Consider the following 27,938-nt stretch of genomic DNA (forward strand, 5'->3'; position numbering starts at 1 on the left):
GCACCGAGCCGCGCTTCTTCTTCCTCTCCTCCCACCTCCTCACTCTTGTGTAACTTCACTGTTGGTTTCATCTTTAACACACGCAGACTTTCTAACGCAAATAGAAACTTTGCATTTTATAAAGTATACTATAAACTGCACGTAACAACAGGTGGTGTTTACTTTGGCAAATAAAGTGTAGGTCATCACAGCAGGACTAAAACTCATAGAAGACTGCTATTATTGCTTATGCGAACAAATATCATAAAGTAAGAGTTTAAGTTTCCGTGAACTCACTATTAGCACTTAGATGTACTTTAACTACAGACATAGCAGTAGGCTATAGGAATTTCGAGTAGCCAAAGAATGAGTTATCTTTTAAGGAGCCGATGTTGGCAAAGAGAAGCTGGCCCCCAAACTAATGTGTTGCAGATGCCTCCTGCTGGCTCACGGTGTAACTCAAAGTTGTTGTCCCTGTTTTCAGCCCATAACCAAATGGTGCTAAGTCGCTTATTCTTGACACTGAGTATGGATTTTTAGACCAAGAGTCAAGACGCACAGTGGGTTTTTAATTTGCCAGTGTTTGTTCAGAAGACTAAAAACTATTCCTATCCTGTCATTCACTTTTTGTCACACAGCCTATTGGCAGTATAGAAACCTTAGTACCTTGCATAGACCAACATTTCTTGCCATACTCTATGTTTTTCTTATATTATTCATCAGCATAGCATGATGTTATTAACTGTAGATTCAGGGTGATTTTTCCCTTTACACAGCTGCCACCTACTGGTTATTATTCAGCATTGCAGGTTGGAGCTCAGCTGCTGCTCTCGCGATATTTGCGCAATTGGACTGAACAGACTGGACCAAAACAGGAACTGAAACATGGCACCGGTGTTCGGAGGAGTAGAGGGGTGAGAATGAGTTAAAATATACAGCAAAACTTGCCCAGTTTAAATTTTTTGAATTGTCAGCTAAGGCTAGTGTGCTTTTATTCAGACCTTCGCAGTTGCCATGTAGAAATTTAGGGTGGTAGCCTATACTATAAGAGTTTCATTACGACCATAGACTTGTCAGTGTCTGTGTTCGTGTTTCTCGTGATCACTTCCTGCCCCTCACATTTTGTGCGGTACTGTCAGTTTAATTGTTGTTTTAAATGATGTGTATATGTTGTATGTGTGATATATATGAATGTATATGTGAAAAAATGTATCTTTTTGAAGCTTTTTGGACTTCAAAACAAGGAGTATCTGTGTGTGAGTTTATATATCACAGCAAATGCATATCTGTTTTTTTCTTGATGTTTCTCGATGGTATGTACTGTATGCATGCGTTTCTGTTTCTCTAGTGGAGGGACCCACTCCAAAGCAGTGTTGGTGGCAGCAGATGGAAAGATCCTGGCAGAGACAGAGGGACCGTCCACCAACCACTGGGTGAGCAGAAGTAGGGATGGTAGTAGTTTGGGTTGGATAAGTGGAGAAATGTAGGAAACAAAGTAAGGATGACAGGGTAGAAAAAAATGGATGATGTAATGGTTCGTACTTACCTTATGCATTCACTCAATGCATAAGACAGTGTATTTGAGAGATTTTTTTCTTTCATGATTAAAACAAAAGCCAAGAAACTACAAAAACTGATTGCAGTTGTGTGTCTGTATGTGTATACAGTTGGTTGGGCTGGACAAATGTATTGAAGCCATCAACGACATGGTCCAGAGAGCCAAGATGGAAGCAGGACTGGATCCAAACACGCCACTATGCTCATTGGTCAGTCAAATTGTGTGTAAAATGCCAATACACTTTTGTTGTCCTCGAATGAAAGTATTTGATGAAGATGTGCCAAGTAGAACATTTTAAACACAAATTTGCTGTGTGTGTGCAGGGCATGTCTCTGAGTGGAGGGGAGCAGAGGGACGCCATCGACAAACTGATCGCTCAGATGAAGGAACGGTTCCCCACTCTCAGCCAGCACTACTTCATCACCACCGATGCCATCGGTGCCATGGCGACTGCCAGCGATCGTGGTAACTAGTCTTTTTCTGTTGTTTCATTGTACTGCAGTCAATCCTCAGCACAAAACTTACTAAACAGTGCTGAAGACATGCAAGTAGAAGTTGCCTGCATTTACGCTTAATTTAATCCCATTCGCTTATGTGCATTCTTATTTTCAACCCTTATTTTTTGTAGGATATGTTGGGATTTACAATGGTTAAAGGGGCACCAAACTGTGTAGGTACAATCAATTAATTATGGCTATCAGAATTATTAAAGATAATCATAAACACTTAATAAAGTCTTCAAGGGCACCACTCTTCTTTAAGAAGCGAAATGATAGCCAATCAGTTGATTCTTATATAACATACTAAACTATCAATGTGGAACTAATTAATAATTAATTTAATAACTATAACCAAAATGACCATTAATAGCTAGTAGATTGAAGGATTTGGAGTACAACACAGAAGAGATTGGCAAATTATTCACTGTTGTGCAACATTAAAGAAACCAGCATAATTATACACAAACATATTAAAAGATAATAAAAGCAAAAACACACAATATGGAGTCTAACTTTAAATGCACTAAACTACAGAACAAAGTGTGTGTGTGTGTGTGTGTGTGTGTCCAAAATGGCTGCTTGAGTCCAAGATGGCATCAAACAAAAGAAATTTAGCTCAAAATGGCAGCTGGACTGAGCAGCGGCCGCATGGCTAGACAAAGAAAGGAAATTCAAAATGGCAGCAAGGCCATGTATGTCAGAGAATGTGACTACCAAATAACCTAACAGTGAAAACACATCACAACAATAAAACTCAATAAACCAAATCAATACATATACCTTCACAAAAGTAACACTGTCCTGTGCATAGCCAAGTACACTGTGAAGCTATGTAATGCTCATTTATAGGTTCTGTGGTTATGTTACCAGTCCGTAAAGGAAGAAAAGTTGCTTTGAAATTGCTGTTATTATCTGGCGGTTCCGATGGAATGAGCCAGGCAGGGAGGTATGTTCGTTCCAATTGAAGGAAAGCCCTTGCTGTGCAGTCAGTTTGTGCAGGTGGAGGAACCGGTCGCTCTGTCTGTTCTTCTCCTTGCAGTTACTTCTTGAAGTTAGCTGGCAGACTTTGTGTAGTCGCCGTTGGTGCTAATTATTGTTGCAGAAATCTTACGCAGGTTCTTGCATCGCTGCTATAAGATAGAGTTTTCAGCTCTGCTGTGTGTCTGCCCCAAGCAGATACACTGAGAGGGAGGCAGCAGCTGATGAGCAGCAATACTGTAGACGAAGCCAGGAGGAAAGAGAAAGAATAATGACCACTGACCCCCTTTATTGACCTGGTGACATCCCGGGTCACAGGTCAGACCAATGGGAGCTGAAATCTAGGCCCATAGGAGAACATAAGAGCATGCGGTCTCTTAATAGAGCTCAGTCCCACAAATGAATTAATTTCAATGGTGGAGTGCCAGTGGTCCCAACAGATACAAATGTGCACATCAGGTATTGTTTTGCAAAGGAATTTTATTGTAGATGGATTTACCCTGTAGCTACCTTTGTACTATCTACATTAACATTTGAAAGATACTCACAGTTAAAAAACAGTTAATATATGTCATAACAGGGCACGGTTTGATACTTTACCCCCTTAGGTGTGGCTGTATACAAGCAATATCATGTCTTTCCAAACTTTATGGCTTAATGAGATCAACGCAGTCATGGTTATTATCATATAATACCAGTCAGCTCTGTTTTCTCTGTAGGAGGTGTCGTGTTGATATCAGGGACCGGCTCTAACTGCAAGTTAGTCAATCCTGATGGCTCACAGATCGGCTGTGGAGGCTGGGGTCACATGATGGGTGATGAAGGATCAGGTAACCATGGCGATATGTATATGAATAATGTATAGCTTTATTGATTGGACCAAACTCTTTAGACGTCTTTCTATCTCGCAGCATTCTGGATCGCTCATTTGGCAGTGAAGACAGTGTTTGATGCCAGAGACAACCTGGTCGCTCCTCCTCATGACGTTACACATGTCAGAAAAGCCATGGAGGAATACTTCCAGGTAAGTGAGAAATGTGTTCATTTATACAACAGCAGCAGCAGTTTTAGTAGGGTAGTGCTGAGTGAAGCACATTCACAAATCTTTATGCTGACACTGGGGTATTTGAAGTGCCAATCAGGGTAAGAAATGAACCAGGGCTTGGAACAAAAACACCTCTGAGAGGTAAAATCGTGTTTCTCTCTTCTAATGTATGTTGTGAAAAAATGCATATGTAAAAAAACAAGTACAATTTATCTCAGGTGTCAGATCTGATGGGCATGCTGCCGCACCTCTACACTAACTTCCAGAAGTCCCACTTTGCTGGTCTCTGCAAGAAGCTGGCTGAAGGTAGGCTCTGCGTCACTTCCTGCTCGGTTCTGTTAGAGAGAAAAAAAAGAGATTAGAATGGAAGGTCAAATGAAAAGTATTTGTGTGCATGTGTTTAAGGTGCAGAAGCAGGGGATGCTCTCTGTCGGTATCTTTTCACTCAGGCTGGGAGAGTCCTGGCAAAACATGTAGAAGCAGTCTTACCTGCAGCACAAGAGGTACACACACACACACACACACACACACACACTCATTTGTTATAAACATTCAATACATTCATTTCTTGTAATCTTTTCATCTGTCTGTCATGACAGCCTCTACTGAGTAGTGACCTCGGTCTGCCCATCCTGTGTGAGGGCACAGTGTGGAAGAGCTGGGAGCTTCTGAAGCCAGGTCAGTGTCCCTCAAATCAAAAAAATGAGGTCCATAACTTATTTTTCCATCATTTTGACACTAAAAGAAAATAGTTGAATCTCAGTTTCCTCTCCTTTGTTTTTGTATTTCTCTGTCTCTGACCAGGGTTCACTGACGTCTTGGATAAAGTAGCATCATCTGACAAGTTCAAGGGCCGTTTCCATGGTTACAGCCTCTTGATTTTGCAGCAGTCTTCAGCCCTCGGCGGCGCTAGTCTGGGGGCTCAGAGTATGGGCGCCACCATAACTATGGATTACACAGCCAACGTCAACATCTTCTACCGACACACTTTTAACAGCAGCCAGTGAGAGTTCAGCTGCACATCCCCTAGAGCTTAACCAATCAGTGTTCAGCTAAAGGGAAACTGTATTGGCCTTTATTAATTATTATCATCCTCGCTAATAACGCTTACTATAATGATAATGATAATAATGATTGTGTAATAATGGTATAGCACTTGATTTTATCTCACCACAAGATAGCCTGTGGTTGAAAATATTCCAAATCTTGTTTTTTAACAGCTTCATAGCTGCTGTTCTGACAATGGAAACAATATTACTTTCATTTTGACTGTCTTTGCAAATCTTTGCACCTTTAAACCACTTGTTTACATTTGACATTTATAATAAAAATACTGTTAACTTGATAGAAAACTCATTCAGGGTTGTGATTTATCTCCCAGGATAATTAAAGTTCCATTTAAGCTGCGATCGATAAAATCTGATCACTGTTTCCAATTTTTTAAATTCCTAAATACAAGTGTAGGTTTTAAAAATGTTCACTTAAAATATTATTCGGTTATTATAGGCAGAGAAATTACTCCTTTAACAAAAATCCACACTTCTGCAGGTTTTCTGCACTTTTGTCTTTTACTAGTAGATGGTGCTATTACACTACCTTTCCACTTGTGACACACATCACTGTGTCTGCAATAACTAACAGGAAGCACTCATTCTCATGGACCCACGAGATATTACTTGATGCATGTAGAAAGAAATCTTTATTCACAACACAATAAATTTCCTGTGATCAATTTCATGTTATACATTTTAAGACAGAGGGCTCTATTTTCATGAACCCTGCGTCGGGACAGTGCCAAGCGTACTTTTGGTAATTTCGTGGCCATATCATCATGGCCAATCACATTCATTACTTTCATCGCCTTTAGACACAGGGCTCTCCCTGTCATGACGCACTGACAGTTTCGGATTTCTGTGGAGAGTTTTCCTCAGACGAAACTTATTATTGTCTGCAAAGGTTCAACGTGAATATACAGCAGCTCAGATATACTGCCAAGAGCAGATGATGACTTTTTAAGGTGAATTCACGTTTTTGGACATATTGAATATCCTACGACCATCATGTTTTCCGTGCGTAATAGTGCGTAGTTTTATCACAATAATCCATACAATAAGCATCTGCCGCTAGATACTACAGAATGCCAGAAGTAGAGTTAAAAATGCGGTATAGGTTTTCATGTTGTATTTCTATTGATAGTTGTTTCTTTTTCACATCACGTTGCCCATCACAGCCACACGTCTAACAGTGTGTACGTGTATTATAATTAAAAACGCGGAGCTCCAGGCGATGCGTTGGCCAGGCTCGTTAAAACTTTGATGACGCGTGCAGCCGTTGCCCCGGTTACCCAGTGTTTTGGATGGAGACACCGGGGGAGGACTGGCAGGAACGGACAGTCCTGAGGGAGATATTAGTGGAGAAAGAAGTTTTAATTGATCTATGATTGTTCATGGAACTGTGTGAACTGTTTTTAGTGTGTCCGTCTCCAACACGCCTGTTGGTTTGCAGTAGAAACTGTAGAATCATTGATCAAAACAAGTTTTATGTGCACAAGCACGGAGGTTTCTGCAGCAGTCCTGCTGCCGGTGTTCCACACACTTTACCCAGGAAAATACCAGTCGAAAATATAAACCTAGTCAGATTTGCAATAAACATGATGCATTACTTTCTTTAAACCAGTGTGCTATTTGGATTCCACAGCTTTAGGCCTAAAGGAAAAGAAAGCAGAGCATAAGAAAAGTCACTTCTGCTGTTTCTGTGAGCACTGCCCATGTCCCATTGCTCCATAGACTGTCTACTGAATCACAGCGCTACTGTATGAATGCACAGTACCCGGCTTGCATAGAAACTGTAGCAGCAGTAATGGGGCAGAAATGCAGAAGAAGTAGCAGTGATTGTGTGTGCTGCCACAGGAAATAGAATAAATATCAATAGAATAAATACAGTTTAACTCAAAACAGTCGCAGTGACATTCCACTGGCTCTCACGCAGAGAGTCTGCAGTCAGTTCTGCTTCACTGCTGTGATGCTGCCCTGAGATTACTCTACCAGAGAGGAATCAAAAAACCATTAGATGATTCCCTCGAAACACCTGAAGGTAAATACTCTGAGATTTAAGCAACTTGAATTAGGCGATAGTGTGCCTTTTTTTTTTTTTTGTTTTTGTTTTTCCCAGTATGTTTTGAATTGAAATAAGGAGGTAAAAAACATTTAAAAAGAAAACACATTGCTCCTGCTGCTAGAGCTACTATTACCACTTCACTCAGTTGCTGACCTTTTTTCTCTCTCCTACATGGCCTCTGCAGCCTCAAGGCAAACTTGTCATCCTCCACAAAGTGCACCACTACTTCAGTCAGCATTACTGTTAACTGTGTTACAAACCTAAATCTCAGGTCATGCATGCCAACTTTTCTCTCTTGAATTATTATTATTTTTTTAGATTAAAATCTCTGAGGATGTATCCAAATTCTGATTTTATTATTAGAATACAATGATTTTCTCACAATCACTGCAATTCTGTTATTTTATTTCAACAAAAAGAATACCTTGTTATGATGTATTCAGACAGTGATTTACTCATAGTCAAGGATCTGAATACTACCTCCACCACTGTGCCAAAAAGCTGCGCATGGTCAATCCATTGTTCCCGAGACTGTGAATCCTGTCTTTGGGCTAACCTACAGTACTGTATATGTGTGACCATCCTCACACTCACAGTGAACTCCTGTTAGATAATACTGCAATGTATGTTTTTTCCTTTCAGACTCAGGGGCTGATGTCTTGGGAGAGATTTGTCACCACTTATAGTAGTGACTATAAACCCTTCAGTGAGCGCCAGGTCAACCACCTGAAGCCCAGACCTGAAGCTAAAGCTGCTCCTTCATTTATCAGCCCACCTCAGGTCGGTTGGATGGATGGATGAACAGACAGATTGACAGATGGATAGCTTGACTCACTGTCATGTTGATTGTTGTTGTTTTCATAGACTGACCGTGAAACCTGGCCTATATTTCATCACTACTTTTACAAGACAACTAACAGCATCTATGGCTCAAGTGGCTGTTCACAGGTGAAGCACAACAGCATGCAGCAAGTTCACAATAATGTCCTTTATTTTCTAACTACCTTTCTGTTACCAGTACCACCACCACCATCACTCTTTCTGTACTCCATCTCTCAGCCTCCCTGTTGTGCCCTCTTCCCGGCCTCTCTGTCTCCATTTGGCATCCTCGTTCCTTCTGTTTCCGAGGCGTCTGGGGTTCTTGGCTCCGCCCTGACAGAGGCCAGGACACAGGAAGTGGGAGTTGCCAGGGAGACTGGGCCTGTACTTGGCGAGGAGGAGAAAGGTCGGCTGCACTATGTTTTTGGTGGAAAGGGTAAGGAGTTCTCTCAATCTCTCTGAAATGCACTCATATACACACACACATCTAAGCTGGCAGCTGCATTTGGTACTCCGTCCATTTTCTTCTGGTGACAGCTAATGTGTTGGAGCAGCAGGAGGCAAAAGATGAGGCGCAGCAGAAGATTGATGTTCTCTACGAGGAAGGTCAGATGGATGTTTTTACTTCAGGAGTGTTGCTTTGATTCATCTAGTCATTTTTCATTTGAGCTGCAAAATTCAGTAAGGAAACCTTTTGAAGCACTTTTAGCTTGTGCTCTCTGAAATTCACGAGATGCTTTCACTGTTTAATCTTTAGCCTGCTATTATTTTAAGGGCTTTCAAACTGTAGGTTATTTGCCAAAGTGGCTCTTAGAGTAGAGAACCACACATAATTTTCATAAACCCATTCAATATTTGTGCACTTTTAGGTGTGATTGTGTTGTCATCTCATGTCGGTCCGGTCAGCTGTGAAGATTTCCTTAGAGCTGTCTGCAGAGAAGCTGGACTGCAGCACCTGTTCCCACTTCCTGTGGCCTCCAGTCCAATTATCACAATCAAAGGTAGAACAACTGTCTCTCTCTCTCACACACTTACACACACACACTCACACACACACACACACACACACATACACACACACAGAAACACACATATCCCATGATGCATAACCTTTAACTCAAAAAATGACTCTTTTACGGTAACATCAACGAAAAAAACCTTTTGTGAGGTTACAAGGTCAGATAATTTCACTAGAAGATAGTAAAGACCAAGAACAAAGTAGCATAATATTTATAAAATGAATTAAGTCATTTTAAGATTTTTTTTTCTTCTGCATTCATATCAAAAACTGTCAACCCTGCCAGAGAAAATCCGAAAATAATGACAAAACATGCTAACAAATGATTGCCAGTATACAGTCTACAGCCATGCTAGCCCCTCTGAGGCTGTACTAAGATACTAAGACACAACAGTACTTTGAGCTGAATGCTAACATCGGCATGCTAACATGTTCACAATGACTATGCTAACATGCTGATGGTAAGTGTTAACTCAGCTGAGGAATGTCATTAGTTTTGTTAGTAAAAAAATGTTTTTTGTTAGTAAAAAAGTTTAAAATTATTACAATTCATCCTGAGGGGGACATGAATGTGTGTACCAAATTTCATGGTAATCCATCCCTTAGTTGTTGAGACATTTCACTAAAAGCCAAAAATGTTAACCTCATGGTGGTGCTAGAGAAAAAGCCCTGGCTCTGTAAATGCTAAACAAAGTGGCTCGGACCGGGCCACACAACACTATTTCAGCCATGATTTGTGTGTCAGGTAAATGACTTGCCCACGGACATTCAGTTAACCTTCTAGTTTGCCGAGATCTGCTGTTGTTGTGATGTTAGCTATAGTAGCAGGAGAGTTGTGAGTATCGCTGTCTGGAGCTGCTGTGCTGGCTCTGGGAAACGTGTCGTCCTCTCTGGCTGTTAGCTTCGCAGCAGCAACTGTAGCGACAGTTTGCTAACCCACAACCTAGCTAACATTAGTTATATTACTTGCTGTGTCTTTGTTTGCTTCATATCATGGTATTTGTCATAGTATTGGATTTCTCTTTAAATGTTTCAAATATTGATCCATTAACCTGTTAACCATTAAGTGCAAGTAAACTGTATTTTAGTGCAATATTTGAGTGAATGTACTTTAATTCCCACTTCTGATTAGATGCTGAAAATTGGGATAGCAATAACTTGAGGGGCTTGAGACAGGCTGTTGGACTGAAAAGCAGCACCTTCTTCCAGCGTACTTCCAGGCAGTGCAGTTGGTAAGCCACAGACACAAACTTCACCTTTTTCTAAATCTTTTAGTTTAGTTTTTCTCTTGTACCTTTTGTGTTATCATATTATTACTTTCTCTCCTTTCCCCCTCGCTCTCAGCTGTGCATGGGAAGCTGAGTGCCCTAATAGTTGTTGCCATAAGATGCAAACCTTCCCTCCTGGCATTCCTCGTGGCAGCACACTACCTCTGGCCCATGTACAGCCAACTGTCTACAGCACAGAGCCCAGAAGGAAGCCATTATTGACCGAGTACCAAGCCAGCTACACTGCAGAGGTAAGGAGAGGGTAGATATTTGTGTGTATATGATGATCACTGAACTCTGGCCCTGACCATTCTTGTATGTTTGTCCTTGTCTCCTCCTAGTGGGCCCAGCCTACAACCTAGCAGAGTGACTTTCACCATCGTCATCCTCCTCATCACCAGATACTTTATCCTTCACTCTGAATCTCAACTTTCGTCCCAATACACAGCAGATTAAAAAAAAAAAAAAACATTGTTTGTGTTTTGTGTCAAGCATGATGAAACAGTGATTTTATGATAAAACAGTGAGTTTTAAATTGCTGCATGTCAGCATTAAATGTTAAAATGTGCGGCTTCTTTGTCCAACCACTTGCACTTTTCAGGCATAAAGGGCCACATATGAGAAATCCTTCCTAACTGAGGTAGCGGTCAAGGCTTGTGTCTGTGATTCTCCGTTATCTTGCCTCAGGATACAGAAGCTGAGGATGAGTCATAACATAGCAGTAAACCAGCTGCTGGCAGGCACCCAAAGGAGACAGTAAAATGTGTGCTTGTTGTCATCCTCCTGTTGGGACAAGGTTTGAATGTACATGCGGCAGTGCAGTGGTGGAAGACGTACTCAGGTTCTTTACTTAAGTAAAAATAAAAAATACAACAATTTAGAAATACTTTGTTATAAGTAAAAGTTCAGCATTCAAACATTTACTCAAGTAATAGTACAGAAGTATTATCAGCAAAATGTACTTAAAGCATCAAAAGTAAAAGTACTCATTATGCAGGGTGGTATCTTAATAATGTTATATTATCCTGTATATATTCAATTATTAGATTATTACTATTCATGCATTAAGGTGTAAGCAGTAATTTAATAGTGTTTCTAGTTGATGTGGAGTTCATTTTAACTGTAAGCTGTGTAGTTTAATCTTTAAACGCATCTCATTTTCTAGGTGGATCAGATGACTCGTTTTCAAAATCTTCATCTGCAAAGCGACAAATTCACAGTACTTAACTGAATTTACTAGCATCATTTTTCAGTAAGAATAGAATATCCACGTCCATACATCCATAGCGATACTTTATACTGTAAATATAATTATCTTTCAGCAAAATAACAATTACAGACAATCATTTGTCTTTCACATACACTTGAAATTTATGTTTACTCAAAATTCACAACAATTTAAAACTGGGTAAAATATGAGAATAGTAGAGAATGATGATCATAAATTGGTATTAACTTTAGTCATAATGAAACATGGTCATGGAAGATACCTCCGCCACAAGTCTGCATCATTGTGGCTAATATTACCATACGTAACTTACATACTTAACATATGCTTGGAATAGGAGGTCACGTTTTAATCACTAGCACAGCTATTTACAATCTGAGATGTTTTTATTGGGGGAGGTCAGTGCTGCTGTCATCCATGGAGGTTTCCACACACTTCCTTTTTTTCCCTGAGGCTCCTCCTGTTCCACCCTCTCCTCTCCCACAATGGGGAAGTAGCCCAACACTGACAGTATCACGTGGCCATCTTCAGTGTAGTCAGACACCCTGAACCAGCCCTTCATCTCCTCTTCTGCAGCACTGTAGATTGCGGACACAACCCTGTTGTTCGGCCGGCTCTCCCACTCCAAAGAGAGGATGTCGTTCCCCCGATCTGCAACATGAACTTTGTTCGGGTAGACTGGAGACAGACGGGCAAAATCATTATCTCATATATATATATATTATCGCAGAATTATTAATCAAGTTACTAAAGCATTTGAAATCACACGATTAAAAGTTAAACACATGATCATATAACTGAGGCAAATGTAAAGTTGATGATGTAAAGTCTTACATTGTGCTGCCTTCCTAAATGCAAAACAAGATTCCTATAACTTTAGTTAAGAGGCTTAATGAAGAGTTAGAGCTGTGATCAGTACTGGCTCTTCAAAAATGACCCACCAGTCGCTGATCGATGTTGGTCACCCCTCTGTTATTTTAATGGCTGCTGAGATATCAAGCTTTCTAAACACTGACATCTTTACTTTGCTGGAAATGCTCCATATTCACATGTTCAAAGATGAATTACTGAGCACTTCATTCATACCTGCAGCGATCTGCTCTGGCCCGAGTTCAAGCTCCATATTCATGAAATACTTCTCTCTTCTTTAGAGTTTCCATTTCTTCAGATGAAGGCTAATGTTGGTTGGTTGGTTTGAAACATAACAATCTCACCAGAAAGTTAATTTAGGAGCGGTTCACTTTCAATCATATCACACAACCAGTTCTCATGGAATTCTAAATGTTCAAAATTGTAGTTCTACAGGAAAATGGAGATTTAAACATCTACTGTGCATTTCTGTGACAACTGGGCAAAATCTGTCTGCTAAGGAAGATCTTGTGATATGATCAAAAACTCCAGAACAGCTTTTGAATGGTAATATTCCTTTGTTCTATTAGGTAAAGATGAAAATAGCTGATGTTCAACACTGGACGGGTAAGATTTGTAGGTTGGCACCCCCAGCTGGAGAGGTCAATGTCAATTTAGTGTACTAGAATATCACTAAACCAATGATTACTGTGTTCTATGCACTCACTTACATACTCAGAGGAAACTAAGCTTAATGACAAGAGCAGACAAGACAGCCTCAGCTGTTGTTTGTGTTTAGTGCTGAATAGCAAATGTTAGCTTGCTAATTTTCTAAACTAAGACGGTGAACATGGAAACATTATACTGTACCTGCATGTCAGCATGTTGACATTAGCATTTAGTCGAAACCATTACTGGTTATTTGGAGATATAAGAAATTAAGTCACTGGTAATTTTATAGAGGCCACGTGTTCGTTATTAAATGACAGAAGAACGTGGCTGTGTCTTCACAGCCAATAATATTGAATTTACAAAACACAAACAAACCATATGGGTTCATCAGTGTTCTTGTCCAGCGTATCAAAATGTGACAAAAGACTGACAGCAGGCATTTGTCTTTAACATCTTTATTTGTCTTTTTTCATTATTTTTATTTGTACTGAAATTCTTATTCTGTCTTCTGGACCTCTTTTTTTTCCTTTTTTTTTTACGGCTTCTGTCATCTAACTCATCTAAACAAAATCACCAAAAATGATTTCATGTTGTACAATTCACCTGGCGGACATTCCTATTGGCTTCACCAGGGTGTCATTCGACAGCTGTGGTCCAACACTGTGTGAGGAAGTTCCATTTTAACCAACATTTCACTGTCTCTACTGCATGGTTTAAGAACACACTTGAGTACTGCATGGATGTAAAGAAGTGCTTTCACCTGTCAGGTACTTCTTAATTCAAAGTAGTACACAAGTGTCTACTTAACACTCCTACAGTAAAACACATGACATTATTGTCACTGGTAATACCACAAATTAACAGTGGCATGAAGAAGATTAATGTTCAGATCACAAGATTTTTGACAATATTGCCTGTGCATTTTCAAGCCAAAATGGCTGAGAACTAGAAAAAGTGACAATAATTCATGATTACTGTTGATTAGAATCCAGGTTTCCCAAAAAGCATTTTCACATATACAACTTTTTCCTATTGGCTCACAACTTAACGGAGATTATATTTGCACTAAGGGGCGATGCTTCAGGGAAAGCCAGACTTAAAACAGAGATTTACGGTTAAAAAGAAAAAAGAAAAAAAGAACTTCCTCAAAGAAGTCAACCTACAAAGAGAAGAACAGCAAGGAGGCCATACTGTCAGCCACATGTTCCATACTGCTTTATTCTGACAATGTTATCCCCTCATGTTTCCTCCTGCAAATAGGACTGAATGGACACCACAGGCTACTGTACCCAGTAGAGACACAAAATGCCTCATCTTCAAAACATGAAGAGGAAAAAAAAAAAAAAAAAAAAAAAGACATAAGAGGAGGAGAGGCTATTTGAAAACCTGATTTGAATATGGACACTTGATCTGATGCTGGACAAACCAAGTTGTTCCAGCAGAAAGAGGCAGTGGCATTGTTCCAGACCAAATACTCCCCTGTAACAAGGTTGTTCACTACACCCCATAAATCCAAATTGAACTAAAGGATGAAACCGTGAACAAAAAAGGATAACGGAGTTTCTGAAGGTTCAAAAGCTCTGACCTTCCCTCTAATAACAACATTTTTCTTGCTAAACTCAGCTTGATGTGTGATTGGGAAACTCACACCTTTTTTCTAATAAGCTGGACAAAACAAACATGGACTTCCACATAAATTGGGAAAATAATTTCTTATCCATGATTACCCCTGTCCATGCCAGATCACTTCAAAACAAGCGTGCAGGGAGGGTGGGGTCTGTATTTGGTTTGGAACGGAGCTGCTGCAGATACAAATAAGAACCTGCATTTCTAGATGCACAAGAACTGTGATGTCACAGGGAGCTTATGACATCATAGGAGCAAACGTTAACAGGTTTGACTGACCGTGATGACTCTACAGAGCAGCGGCAGAAACCCATCAAGTCCCCCGAAATGTTAGTCGTTCTCTAACCTCGCTGTCATGGATACCCTCAAACTACTGGCGATGTTTTTCAACTCTGACAGCACACAAATAATTTTTTCAAGTTTATTAGATGTTTTGGATTAAAGTTTTGTCCTGGCATCACTCTTGGTAGCTGCCTCAGTTCCAAGGGGACATCAATGAGATCTGCGTACTCTGTAAACATCAACAATGTCATCTGAAATGCGATGATGAGCTAGCGCCCGCAGTAGGGCGGTGCTGGTATTACACCCATCCCCCACCCCTGTTCCCAATGTCCCTCAGTTTACAAGAAACAAACAGGAAATAAAAAGATTAAAGAAACAAAAAGAAAAAGAAATCCCCCCACCCCCCAACTGGGCCTGCCAGCACGCCACTGACTTCAAGTGTGTAGGTGTGTGTGTGCATGCTTGTGTGTGAGAATCAGTGTGTGCGCGGTCGTGGCCGCCAGAGTCTCTGAGAATATGTGAGGACTGGTGTGTGCGCGTGTGTATGTGTGTGTGCGCGTGGAGGCTCCATGGGGGTGAGGGGGACTCCTAGTATTTCTTCCCCGGGACAAACTCCTTCGCTTCAGGGTTCAACATGCTCTTCCTCTGCAGAAAGAGACATGAAAAAAAGAACATTCATTTTAACCTGAACTCTTGACTGTTCTAATCAATTTCTCAGTCAGCTTAGAAAAAAACCTGATCTGTTGTGAAATTAGATGCATCTTTGACTCACCGCCACTTCCTCCAGGTTGCTGTGGTGATCGCTGACAGACAGGCCGTTGAGCTGCTGCTGCAGCTGCCCCACCCCCTGGTTGTTGAGGTCACGAGAAGGGATGAACCAATCCTGGTCTTCCTCCTCCAGCATTTCCTGGAAGCAGCGCTCCAAGAACTCCTGCTCCAACAGCTCCTCTTCCACCTGGGAGAGAAGAGAGATGAGACATAAATGCAAGGGCAGAGAAATTGGGGGCAAAATTAAGAAAGAAAAAAAAAAAAGAGCAGGGGGATGGATGGACAGAGGAATATATGAGAGATTATTTGAATGACAAGTAGGTGGAAGGTTTCTCAAAGAGAAATCTCAGTAATGTGGTGACATTAAAAGACATGACTCATCCAGCCAAGCAAGAGGAAAAAAGACTTGAGGTCGAGATACAGAGAGCTGAAAAGGGCACTTTTTACTGGATGAAGATTGATTCGGGGGGGACGCTAGTTCAGGCACACTTCTACCTATACATCACTAACCATGTAACTCAAGTGATTAAGCTTGGATCCAAATAACATCAGATGCACAAGGAAGAAAAACATCCCTATTACAGAAGAGGGGAGAGGACAGGAAGAGTGAGGAATGAAAAACAAAAAAGGAAGCATGCGTGTGGGGCAAGGAAGGTAAACAGGTCTGGTAAGTTGTGGATGGTTATCAGTCATCAGCTGCCCTGAGAGTCTCCATCAGGACGGCGAGGAAAAGATGGAGGGTAAGGGGCAGCAGAAAGCAAAAAAAAAAAAGAAAGAAAGTCAGAGCTCAATATACAGGAGAGCTTCAGTGAGTGTGACACGAAAGAGACACGAAAGTGGGACAGGAGGAGGGAAGGAGGTGCTGAGTTAGGTAAGAAGCACCAGGACAGGTATAATTCAAGGGACAAATTTATAAATTAAAAAAAATCTAATTCATCCAAGCAACTTTGCAAAGAGCACAATCTGATGTACGGTCACAATCTAGGAAAACAGGTACAGGAGGGAGGGATGTTAACATTTACATGCATGCAGGCTCTGCATGAATGAAAATGTAAGAGGCTGTGTTGGTGAGGGCATGCTGCTGCAGGTACTGGTGAGAAGGGAGGGAGGCCCAGGGGCGCCGAGCATGAACTGCTACGTCCCCAGTTCAACTCTGGCCAGGGACCTTTGTTACATGTCGTTCCCCATCTCTCTTTCCCCTTATTTCTTGTCGTCACCTCTCTATTGTCCACTCTGAAGTAAAGGCACATGGTGCCCAGAAAGTACTTAAAAAATAATAAACTACAAGTCCAATTTTGGTAACGAAGGCTCATAAGAGGCCAAAACACTGCACAGCGGGTTACAATTGAAATGGATAGGATTTTCCAAATAACCTGAATATCAGCTGCTATCATTTTTTTCACAAACAACAAAAAGATCCCTTAAAATGTTTTAAGAACTGCAACCAAAATATGTACTGAGTGGGACATTATACAGCTGAAAACAAAACATGTCACTGCAGTGGTGGACAAACCATGTAATGAGACACTGTTTCTAATTAACCTTAAAAACATATCCTTGGCATTTCTTGACTGGCCAACACAGGCTGCTGACGTGGCATTGTGTTGCAGCAAAAGTTGAGCCAGGTTTAACTTTTTGGCTGGGCAACGCTGTGTTTTTTGCCAGAGTCCTTTGCATCAACACAGTAGTCTCACTGAAATGAATAAGGAGAATGCATTTCGACACAGTGCTGATGTCGATGGTTTGAGTGCGACCTTTAGAAGGGCATCAAAGACAAAGTCCACAACACCAGAACTTTAGCTTTGATTAAAGTGGTGTGTGTGTGTGTGTGTGTGTAGGGGGGTGTTATGGAAAGACAAAATGGGACTGAAAGAAAGGATGAGAGTACATTGCTTCATGTCTCTAAAACATGTATGAGCACACACCTGTCTGTTATACTCCTCTTCATTCTCCATCCACATGTACTCAGCGAATGGGTTGGCATCATTGCCCTCTCCTGCGTGCCCATTGGCCACTGGCTCCTTTCCTTCTTTGCCCGGAGCTCCACCTCCCGGTGTCTTGGCCACCTCTGGACCGCTCATCTCAGCCGGCTCTGCACAAGAAGACAGTTACGTAAGCTTAAGAGTTAGAAAACTGGTCAAGTCGTAAAAACAGGAACTTTTTCGTATATCACAAAAACTCTCAAATCAAAGTATACTTTCTAAACTCAGACACAACTGGCTCCCAGAAACACACACCATGCATACTTCATTTTCTTCCATTCTTGAAGCCAGATAACTTTGACTCATCTCCTATTCATTAGCCCACAGCTGGTCTTATTGGCTGTTAAATTTACATTATCTCATCTGAATCAAGGCTGCAACGTTTGAGCCCTGGATCCAAATTGAACAAATTAGCAGCATCTCAGTTACATTTTAGCTACAGCTGGAAAACTACTTCCACAGGTAGAAAAGTCTTCATCAAGTCTCACTGCTCATAAACAATAAAACCGCCGAAGAACAATTTTCCATATCTCATGATCTGAGTAAGACAGACTGAAAACTGCAACGCCAGCTGAGACTGATCCTGGTCTCCCAAACTACTCTGTGATAGCTACAAATTCTTACTGCAAACACCTAAATGAGTCTGAAGGCTTAATAGAGTCGTTGGCATTTTACTTCTGCAATCAATAGTTTTTCAGGTTGGTGAATTGCAGTGCAGCGGTAAAAGGCCACAGTGTGTTATTATTATCATCCAGGAAAACACACAGGCCCAGACTGACATCATAAAAGACATACAGCAACATTCACAGGCAAACAAACACCCAGAGTGTTAAATCAGTTGGCTTACGCTAATAAAAAGAGAAAATAGAGCACAATGTCAGCTTCCTCATTTCCAGACCAACTTTAGCAATAGTGCATGGAGAAAAACAATCAAGTCAAGTAAGATTTAAATCAAAGGCAAGGATGGCAAAACCAGGAAATGTAACAGAACAGTAAAGAAAAGCAAAAATTGGAGTGGCATTAATCATCGTACATAATGGTCCTGCATGTTGCAATGTAGAGGCTGCAGGTGTAACTCACATCTGTCCTGCTGCTTTCAGATGGCTGTAAGCTTTATTAAGAAGATGGCAAACGGTTTCATACAGTGAAAAATGAAAAACACAGTTAAGAATCAATTTGTGTTCAGTACAGATGTTTTACTGGCGTTCTTGCTACATCGGCATTAAATTTGTACTTTTGATGTTGAGCTTTCTGTGCCAATTGTTTAGAGTGTATTTTTGAGATTGCTTATGTTATTTAGTGATATTCTGAACTTGCTGCACATTTCATCTTGCACTTTCTGATGGAGTGACTTAATTATCCGCTGAGTGACACTGCACTGAAAGGAAACCTGGTCATCTAAGTACAAAGAGCCACTTCCATCTTATTGCGCTTATTCTCCTACCTTTGCACCGTGCATTGGATGTTTTTTTTTCTGCCACACATAAAAATCTTGACTATACTTAAAAGACATTCCAATAGGAATTAATAATACTATTAAAAATACTATATCACAGATATACAACGTTTAAATTATGAAAAAAGTGATAAGACATGATTGTTTGTGCATCCCTACTTCTGCGACACTGAGACAAAACTCCTGCTCTGATGATAAATGCCCACTATAATGACATAATCCTTAGACTGCCAGCCAGCTCCAACAGACTTGTCATGACTCAACTGCGGCCTCACAGTGGGGGGGGGGGTGAATATAATAAGTCAAACGATGATCTCAACCGAGCCGTGCACACAGCCCCGGGGTCAGCCTGACGCAGACACATCATTGCAATGTTTGACTTGCGAGGACTGACTTACTTCCCCAAACTCCCAGCAGCTTCAACCACCTGATTTCCAAGTTCAGGGCATAATGTTACAATGACGTCTATTCCTGCCGTTTCTGTCTTGGTCATAACAAAATCAACATACGTCAGCAGAGTTTGACCCGAGGCAGATTGCTGTTCACTGCACGCAGTGACAGTACAGACACGATGTCCTTCAGAGGACTTCAAATAAACATGTGTAATCTAAGTAGGTTAGTGGACTAACAGGAGGTGTGGCTGCCTGGCTCAAAGCTGTCCGCGTTTCTGTCTGTCTGTGGGCAATGATAAAGCAGTCTAATTATGCAGTGCAACAATTTACACGAGATATTAGCTACGAAGGCAAATAATCAGGGCAGGAGAGAGTGAGGGGGTAACGAACGAACATTTTGTAAGAGAATATGAGAAGCCTAAATTTAATTCTGCACCAGTTGAGCAAGGTGCCAGCATGTTCAAAGTGTTTGAAGCCTGCATGTGTGCGCGTGCCAGTGTGTTTTATAATGGAGTTTATAAAGTGTGAAACACAGTGAAACACAAACTTTTAACATAAACTGCCAAAGTTTACAGGACGCTTCTAAACAAATGCACAACACTTAAGATGGGAGTAAGACAAAACAAAGCAGACAACAATTAAGTTTACCCAAAATGTCTATCAACTAGGGATGTCCAGATCGACCGGACGCCGATCGTTATCGGCCAATAGTCAGTAAAAAATATGCGATAACTGATCAGGAATGCACATTGCATTTGTTTACTAGTGGATCTTGACCTATCCAATATGGCAACCGTGCAGACGCATAGTGACAACATACAGCAGACTCCTTTCCAGTCAAGATGGCACTGAAGCTAACGAAAACAGCGATTTATCAATCCCGCATCGTGTCTAACTGTAGTGGATCATAACACATCGGGTATGAAATTAATCTGCAGATGCTCCGGTTCAAGTTGAGACCAAACGCTTCTATGACTGTCAGTTTTTGAGCCAGGACAAAGGCCAAAATGTGGCCTGCAACAGACTAGGTAAGCCTTGTTTTTAGCCTAGCAATTTTTGATCGTTAGGAGCGAGGAGTCAGCAGTTGGTATAAAACAGAGCAGTCAAAAGCCAGTCTCTATAAAGATCAATTTCCAGCCATGCTAGATTCAATTTATACTTCCTGGCATATTTAGTTTTTGGTAACGGGCTCATCAAGGCGAGGGAGAGCCAGTGCATTTTTCAGGATTTTTTAAAAAAAGAAAGAAGAAAAAGCTGAGCGAGTTCTGATTCTGAGCAATTTAAATTATAATGGACTTAAACAAATATAGACGATTGGCAATCGGTGGCAAAAAAACGTGATTGGGGCACCAAGGTGTGGAGGTTAGAGCTAAAATTATTGTTTAAGTCATTTATTAAAACAATACTTCCAAACAAGATTCTGGTTCCAGCTTCTCAAATGTGAGGATTTGCTGCTTTTATCGGTTGTATATAACTTTAAATTGAATACCACTGGGTTTTGGACTGGTGGACAAAACAAGCAACTTGAAGACATCACCTTGGGCTTGTGACAGGCAATTATTACTATTTTCTGACACTTTACAGACAAACAATGAATTCTTTAACTGAAAAAAGGTCAAAAGATTAAAATCGATGAGAAAAATAATTGTTAGTTGCATCCCTTTTAGAGAGTATGAAATCCTTCAAGCTTAAAATTATCATGTGAATCCGAACCCTAAAAATTAATTTTGACAGTTGCTAAGAACTGTAAACACGCCTCTGCTCAGATGACACAAGAGTGCATGGCGGGCGCACCAGCATGAATAAGGAAAAGAAGAGACAGCGAGCACTGTGCCATTATGTACTGCACATAGCACTTAACATGTTCATGTTGCGTAACCATGTGTTGGTCACCATGTAATATTTAGTTAGCAGAGCCTAACATCCTCCATGGCTGCGAGCAGAGCGTGATCTGATCCAATTGGATAAGGGTAAAGCATAAACAGGGAATGTTAAAATGCTGTAGCGCTACACAGAAAATATAAAAATTCTGAGAAAATGAACAAAAATTATGATATGATCAAGCTCTAGTTCTGAGTCAAATTAGTCTATGTTGTGATCTGAAACACTTTCAGTTGCCCTCTAGTTGTAGATGATAAACATTTGCTGACTGGATGTTCCTGATGACCAATGTAGTATTTCTAGGTTCAAATGAAGCCTTTCTCTTGATCAATGCCAATAATGAATGCCAGTTTTGCTGCCTTGATTATGTATTTCTTCAATGGAAATATTTAACATTAATGCAATATTTTGTATTCATGTCCCTCCTTAAGACTTACATGTTTGTTGTATATGAGGAGTGGATTAAATATTTTAAATTACACATTAGGATGAACTATGCACAGAAATTAAATCATTCCAACAGAGATGAAGATGGGAATTTCCATTTGAAATTAGTACTATTTTAAATTATAAATTAGTACTTCCTTTTTTAAAAAGGGAGGGAAACCCCCAAATTTCACTATTAAAACATGTTATTTGGCAACTACTTTGATAATCCACCAATCCGTTCAGTAATTTATCAAGAAAAAAACAACACACATTCACTGGTTCCAGCAGCTTTTGTATAACTGTAAATTTAATATTTTAGGGGTTTGGTCAGACAAAAACATTTGAAGCAACACCTTGGGCTCTGGGAAACTATGATGGGCATTTATTTTACCATTATCTGCCACTTTACAGACTAAATTCTAAAATCATCTGCAAAAATTTCAATATTCAATTAATCGTTGTTAATCGTGGTTTGACCTTGTCAAAAAGCAGGATTTGCTCTTTTTCATAATTTCATGTAAATTATATATTTAAGGGTTTTGGACAGTTGGATGTAGAAAACAAGCAATTTGACAATGTCACTGTGGGCTCTAGGCAACTGTGGTGGACATTTTTTACAAAGATTGACGTTGTACAGACAAACAATTACTCATGAATATGAACTTTACATTAATTAGTTGATAATGAAAATAATGCTAGCTGCAGCCCTAAAAAACACAAGTTCATAAAAATGTTAGTTAATATTTCTCCAAATCAATTCATTCTTCCAAATTGTAAACTGATTGTAAACATCTGAAATTAGCGGGCTAACAACAAAATAAACTTAAAGAAAATAGTTTTTTTTAATAAAAAAAAAGGTTAAAAAAATAAATAAACTCTACACGTGAAAATGTCGGGTCGGTCTGCTGTGGAGTCTGTTGTTTTAATATCTTTTGTTATTTTACTGGAGAAACCCAAGATACTTTGTGAACCTGCATGCGAAGTGTGAACAAAAAAAATGTAAAATCTCAAACAGAGATCCAATCTGTGGAGCGACAAAAACTGGGGCACACGGGAAAGCGAAGATAGGTTTGTGTAACTCCATTAACTGTGCATAATAGGTGCTCTGAAAAGCACAGAATAAACTGCTACATAACAGATTATGTAATGTAACTGTTAGTGTGCTGTATGTAATAAGAGCTGTGTCGTAGTGGCTTATAGCCTGCTAACGTCTTCGAAGAGCTAACCAGCTAAACCAGGTGTCTAGGCCTACCTGGAAAGTTGATAACTGGATTGGACGGTTTTAGCCGAGGTAATGCTAAGTGGCTAGTTTACAGTGGCTAACAAGCTACATAGATACACATAGCTGTGCTGTCAATGAACGGGCCTGAGGTGAAAGCTATCCCAGCAACAACAAAGGGTAGAGGGTTGGATGGCTGAAAACAGTTATTTTCACGAAAGTCACAAAGTGCGTTTGCGTGAAAACGGCTTAAAGGCAAACAATGCACCAAATGAAAAAGACATGGTAAGCTATTAAAACACGTAAACCATGAGCCGAGGTCAAACTCCATTCCCGTTTGGATGCTTGAGGCCAAACAAAGTCGGCTGTTCCGCTATCAGCTAGCACGCTGCTACAGCATGGCAGCATCAGTGAAGCAGGTCAACAAAACAAGCCTCCGCTTCGGGGATTACAATAGCTTTACACACACAAGACGCAGCGTCTAAATTAAAGGTTTTAAAAGTCCAAGTTACCTGGCATTGTGCTCTCGGTGTTCGCTTTAAAGTGTAACGTTACACAAAGTTCTTGCAACTACACCGCGAAGACTGCGTGTTCGACGTTTTTCCAGCGAGGATTACTCTGTGCTGCGATGCAACGTAGCTCAAGTTAGCTAAATCCTATTAGCCACCTTGCTAACGTTAGAAAGCTGGGTAAGTCACGTGGTCCGGTGCTGCATTCACGCTCTTTCAGGAATGTGGGAAATATAATCTAATGTCACATAAACGTAATGCAAAAAATGCCTATCACAATTTCCAACAAACCAAGCATCCATCAACCAGCAACCATCTTCAGATGTCTTGTTTTATCCAACAAACGGTCCTAACCCCAAAGATATTAAGTTTACAATTACATAAAACAGAAAATAAATCACATTGTCACATTTGTGTGGCTGGAACAAAATAATGTTGCCATTCTTGCCATTTTTACTTGATAAATGACATACAACGTTGATTCGTCGCAAATTGAACAAAATGTGTTATTGAGGCTTTTGTTTTACAGAGACATGATAAATTTGGTCTTGTGTAATCCATAACTCCATAAATCCATAGTGGAATTGCTTTGAACATCAGTTTGATTATATTATGTGTGATATTGCAAACATTTTCCATATCATGATTACTTCATCATGACACTTATTGATATTGTGATAATGATTTCAACCATATTGACCAGCCCTACTTCATATGTCTGAATTAATCTGAATATTGGCATACTATATGTGGGCAAGCGACAATATTCTGAACATGCTGATTTCCATTTGAAGGATTAACAATGATAAGTATGTAGGTGTGCAGGTAGACAGTGCATGTGGAGAGCAAATGAAAAACAAACTGACCAAAGTGCTGTCAGAAAGAACTGATGTTTGTTTCTTGTGTAGAAAAATATTTGGAGTGATCCACAGAAACAGATGTGGCCCGGATATGCAAGCAGCTACACCACAACATCTGGTTATATCCCACCACAGTATTTCCATTCCTTTTCCCTCCAGAGGCTCATAGTGTGTGATTAGATGATTGATCTCAACATTGAACAAGATCCAGCTCTGATGCACTCTGAGCAGAAAAACACTTTAAATCATTGACCCTCTTTCCTCTGCTGTCTGTTCTGATGAAAAGGATCCAGGCTTTTTTTTCCTATTGAGAAAAATGGATCAAATGTAGATAGTAGTTTGTTTTTTTTCCCACATCCTATTTTAATCAACTACAAATGTCACAACACAAATAAACACCATCAGGCTTGGAGTGTCACAGCCTGAAATAGATATTATGTTTCTTTCTTCTCATGGAAGTTACAGTTGTTAATGTCATTAGCTATGCTAACTGAATGACTGACAGCAGCTGACATCATGGTTGCACAGCAGCAAACAAGGAATGGTCTGGATGCTTCTGCAACTAGCAACTTCTTACAATCAGCTAAGAAAAGTGATCATCCCTATTTTTAAGCCAACAAAGTGCGACCCCCACTCTCATAATTTGCATTGCACAATGCAAACTGAAGAAATGACTGCAGTGAATACCTTAAAGCCATGAGTTCATTAATATTGCTACAAAACATAATTAAGGTCATGAATTTATACATATAGACTGGATTAATTTTAGCCAGTTTGGCAACTGAGTGTAACGTCTGCAAGTTGCCCGTTCCAGCCCAAAATCCCTAAATATTACTTTCAATGATATATAAGAGGGAAAAGCAGCGTATCCTCTGGAGCCCGTTAACATTTGCCATTTTTGCTTGAAAAATTACTTAAACAATAAATCAATTATGAAAGTGTTGCCAAAAGATTTTCGTACAGTCTTTCAATCAATTAATCCAGCGGTTCCTAAGCTGGCTGTCAGGATCCCCCAAGGGGTCGCAGGATGAATGTGAAATAAGAAATATTTGAAATACGAAACTAAGCAAAGACTTCTACAAAAATTATGCTTAATTTTTCAGACTTTTCACTAATCTTTCCTTCTTTATTATAACATATTGGATAGCATTAGCTCTTCGTGCTTCTAAAAGCAATTTAAGTGCAACAATCTCAAAAGGGAACACCACTTTTTAAACAGGTTCGGGTCATAAGCCAAAAAGTTGGCAGCCAATTAACTAATCTTAATCGTTTCAGCAGTACACGTCACAATAACGATGATATTCGAAAATCGGGGCTCACAATAGGTACTTGAATGCAGCATGTGAACAAACATCCCTCAAGCTCCACCACCACTATACTCTTTACTCTCCTCCAAAACACAAATGCCTGCGTGGCTTCGGAAATAAACGCATTTCTGTGGATAAATAACAAATAATCTAACAGGTCACACTTTTAGTGACTTTTATGAGGAGGACTAAATCATTATAATGATGAACAACAAGCTATTAAAAAGGTCTGTTGTTCGAATCAGTGTGCATATAGTATATTACCAGACATTACTTACCATCGTTTCAGCATTTTCATAATAGTGTTAACATTTTTTCAGACTGATATTTGAGGGCTTAAGTGGTGGAACAAGTGATGTTAGCCGTGAAGCTGATTAAGAAAGAGGCTCTTATAGCCTACAGAAAGTAACATAAGTTATTTACTTTTTGAATTAACATTGTTAGCCTTTCTTGTTGTTTTCTTGCTGCTCTTTCTTTCTGTCTTTCTTTCTTTTCGGTAGCAAGCAGCTAGCTTCCCCCTTTTCTTCACCAATAACAACAGACTCACCACACAACTTCAAGTGAAAGAGGGGGAATCCGCAAACCAGCTGTCGGGGGGAAAACGGCTCTTTTCCGGTCCCGGGTGTCACAAGAAAACAACACAGCAAAGAAATTCTTCTAATAATCCCCAAGACGCTAAACAAACACGTGCCTCCTTTGTCAGTTTGCTCGCGTTAGTGGCTAAAAAAAAAACGGATAAATCAACTGTTTCTTTGCCTAAACGTCGAGGTGGAAAACCGTTGTGTCGTTGTAGCGTTTGTCCAGCTGCACACTTCAGTCATTGGTTGGAATCTACGTCAGTCAACGCTTTCTAGCGATGCTATTGGCCCAGACGACCACACGCTCTGCCCCACGTCTCCATTCACGTAACTCAACAAAATATAATAAATTTTTCTCGCTGTCCCTGTTTTGTATACCAGTTAATATTTGACAACTTGTCTGTACTAACTTGGTCTGACCTTTTGGCTCTTGTTTTATGTTTGTTAAGGCTGTTATGGATGAGAAAGCGAAAGGACAAGGGAGGAGTAAAAGTACAGCAGAAGAAAGAATTTAATATGTGAGTGTGAGCAGTGGCGTGCACATGCTTTTCAGGGGCGAGGAAATCCCCAGCTTGTGCCTCATCTATTTCCATTACAATCGAGTCACATCTGTTTTTCAGAAAGATAAATATTAAGTATTTGTTTTTACAGTGTTGAAGGACTCTTGAAATACATGTGAGTTGTAAATCATCTGAAACTTTCTATTTGGTACCCAAATATGCTATTGTCTTCCTAAAAACACTAACCACTCTTCTAAAGACTATCTAAAAACTATCTGGACGAAAAAATCGTCTGCTGCACGATAAAAAAAAACCCTGTTAGGGCTGAATTCATTCAATTTCAGTTCACTTCAATTCACTTTTATTCATATAGTGCCAATTCATAACAGTAGTTATCTCATTGCACTTTTCCTATACAGCAGGTCTAGACCGTACTCTTTATAATATTAATTACAGAGACCCAACAAATCAGCATGCATTTGGCGACAGTGGCAAGGAAAAACTTCCTTTAAGAGGGCAGAAACCTTGGACAGAACTAGACTCAATGGTGGGCGGCCATCCGCAGCTGCCGTGTTAGTTAGAATTAGCTGTAAATGACATATATCCTTGCTCATTTTGTTGGACACATTATTGTGTTTATTTGGTCACTGACTATCACAAGTCAAAAGAAAAGAAGCTTTAAAAGCACACTCCTGTTGCTGATCATGTGAAAAGCGAACATGAAGAAGCCACAATGCAAAACGCGTTGTTCACCCACAGATAATTAAATATGTATGGCTGACGATCAAGACATTCCTGGTGTGTGCTGGAATTTCTTATATTGACAAAGGGGGCTGAGTATGCAGGGCCCTCATGTGAGGAGGGCCCACAAAGATACTAGAATGAATAGCCGCGGATGCAGGGAGGGGCCCATAGAGAATGCCCATGTACAGGGTCCAGAATTTTGTGCTACGCCCCTGTGCTACATCATTGTATATTAAATAATTAAATAATGGAAACGAACATCAATATAGACAACTAACTAATACTACTGTCATACAAATTGAGCAGTGACATACATGGCAATACCTTTAGAAATGCAGTAAGTATTGTTAAACAACCCTCTGGTCACTGGGTAT

At 40.1% G+C, this 27,938-nt stretch overlaps 3 protein-coding genes across 5 annotated transcripts; 2 read left to right on the plus strand and 1 right to left on the minus strand.

The window, feature by feature from the left end:
- The first annotated feature begins 784 nt into the window (after positions 1-784).
- Positions 785-5,405, plus strand: nagk (N-acetylglucosamine kinase). The gene is made up of 10 exons (XM_044182885.1): positions 785-893; positions 1,328-1,412; positions 1,647-1,745; positions 1,861-2,002; positions 3,735-3,845; positions 3,927-4,039; positions 4,279-4,366; positions 4,466-4,563; positions 4,660-4,738; positions 4,865-5,405. Exons 1-10 carry the CDS (start codon positions 865-867, stop codon positions 5,065-5,067), a joined length of 1,047 nt encoding a protein of 348 aa, XP_044038820.1. The 5' UTR covers positions 785-864; the 3' UTR covers positions 5,068-5,405.
- A 1,580-nt stretch (positions 5,406-6,985) lies between these two features.
- On the plus strand, positions 6,986-14,171 carry LOC122869678. 2 transcript variants are annotated; one of them, XM_044182886.1, is made up of 9 exons: positions 6,986-7,153; positions 7,820-7,957; positions 8,042-8,125; positions 8,237-8,432; positions 8,534-8,602; positions 8,866-8,997; positions 10,147-10,246; positions 10,359-10,533; positions 10,624-14,171. In XM_044182886.1, exons 1-9 carry the CDS (start codon positions 7,130-7,132, stop codon positions 10,642-10,644), a joined length of 939 nt encoding a protein of 312 aa, XP_044038821.1. In that variant the 5' UTR covers positions 6,986-7,129; the 3' UTR covers positions 10,645-14,171. The 2 variants fall into 2 exon arrangements, with proteins under 2 accessions (XP_044038821.1, XP_044038822.1); XM_044182887.1 differs by lacking the exon at positions 6,986-7,153 and adding an exon at positions 7,268-7,448.
- paip2b (poly(A) binding protein interacting protein 2B) lies at positions 13,471-26,557 on the minus strand. Of its 2 annotated transcripts, none has more exons than XM_044182889.1 (4): positions 26,290-26,557; positions 17,633-17,799; positions 15,712-15,894; positions 13,471-15,584 (listed from the first exon to the last, which is right to left on the minus strand). In XM_044182889.1, the coding sequence occupies exons 2-4, from the start codon at positions 17,786-17,788 to the stop codon at positions 15,528-15,530; spliced, it is 396 nt and encodes a 131-aa protein (XP_044038824.1). In that variant the 5' UTR covers positions 17,789-17,799; positions 26,290-26,557; the 3' UTR covers positions 13,471-15,527. The 2 variants fall into 2 exon arrangements, with proteins under 2 accessions (XP_044038824.1, XP_044038823.1); XM_044182888.1 differs by lacking the exon at positions 26,290-26,557 and adding an exon at positions 23,579-23,738.
- Positions 26,558-27,938: the final 1,381 nt, after the last annotated feature.

This window comes from Siniperca chuatsi, linkage group LG22 (assembly GCF_020085105.1).
Source record: "Siniperca chuatsi isolate FFG_IHB_CAS linkage group LG22, ASM2008510v1, whole genome shotgun sequence".
NCBI classification, from domain to species: Eukaryota; Metazoa; Chordata; class Actinopteri; order Centrarchiformes; family Sinipercidae; genus Siniperca; species Siniperca chuatsi.

What these genes read in the sequence shown, in the direction of transcription:
- nagk (XM_044182885.1), top strand. Translation starts at nt 865, where the DNA reads ATGGCACCGGTGTTCGGAGGAGTAGAGGG. An exon ending in CTGCAAGAAGCTGGCTGAAG is followed by an intron (nt 4,367 to 4,465) that starts GTAGGCTCTGCG and finishes CATGTGTTTAAG; the next exon opens with GTGCAGAAGCAGGGGATGCT. An exon ending in TCTTACCTGCAGCACAAGAG is followed by an intron (nt 4,564 to 4,659) that starts GTACACACACAC and finishes CTGTCATGACAG; the next exon opens with CCTCTACTGAGTAGTGACCT.
- LOC122869678 (XM_044182886.1), top strand. Translation starts at nt 7,130, where the DNA reads ATGATTCCCTCGAAACACCTGAAG. An exon ending in TGATGTTCTCTACGAGGAAG is followed by an intron (nt 8,603 to 8,865) that starts GTCAGATGGATG and finishes GTGCACTTTTAG; the next exon opens with GTGTGATTGTGTTGTCATCT. An exon ending in AAGCCAGCTACACTGCAGAG is followed by an intron (nt 10,534 to 10,623) that starts GTAAGGAGAGGG and finishes GTCTCCTCCTAG; the next exon opens with TGGGCCCAGCCTACAACCTA.
- paip2b (XM_044182888.1), bottom strand. An exon ending in AAGAGGAGTATAACAGACAG is followed by an intron (nt 15,895 to 17,632) that starts GTGTGTGCTCAT and finishes CTTCTCTCCCAG; the next exon opens with GTGGAAGAGGAGCTGTTGGA. An exon ending in GCAACCTGGAGGAAGTGGCG is followed by an intron (nt 15,585 to 15,711) that starts GTGAGTCAAAGA and finishes CTCTTTCTGCAG; the next exon opens with AGGAAGAGCATGTTGAACCC.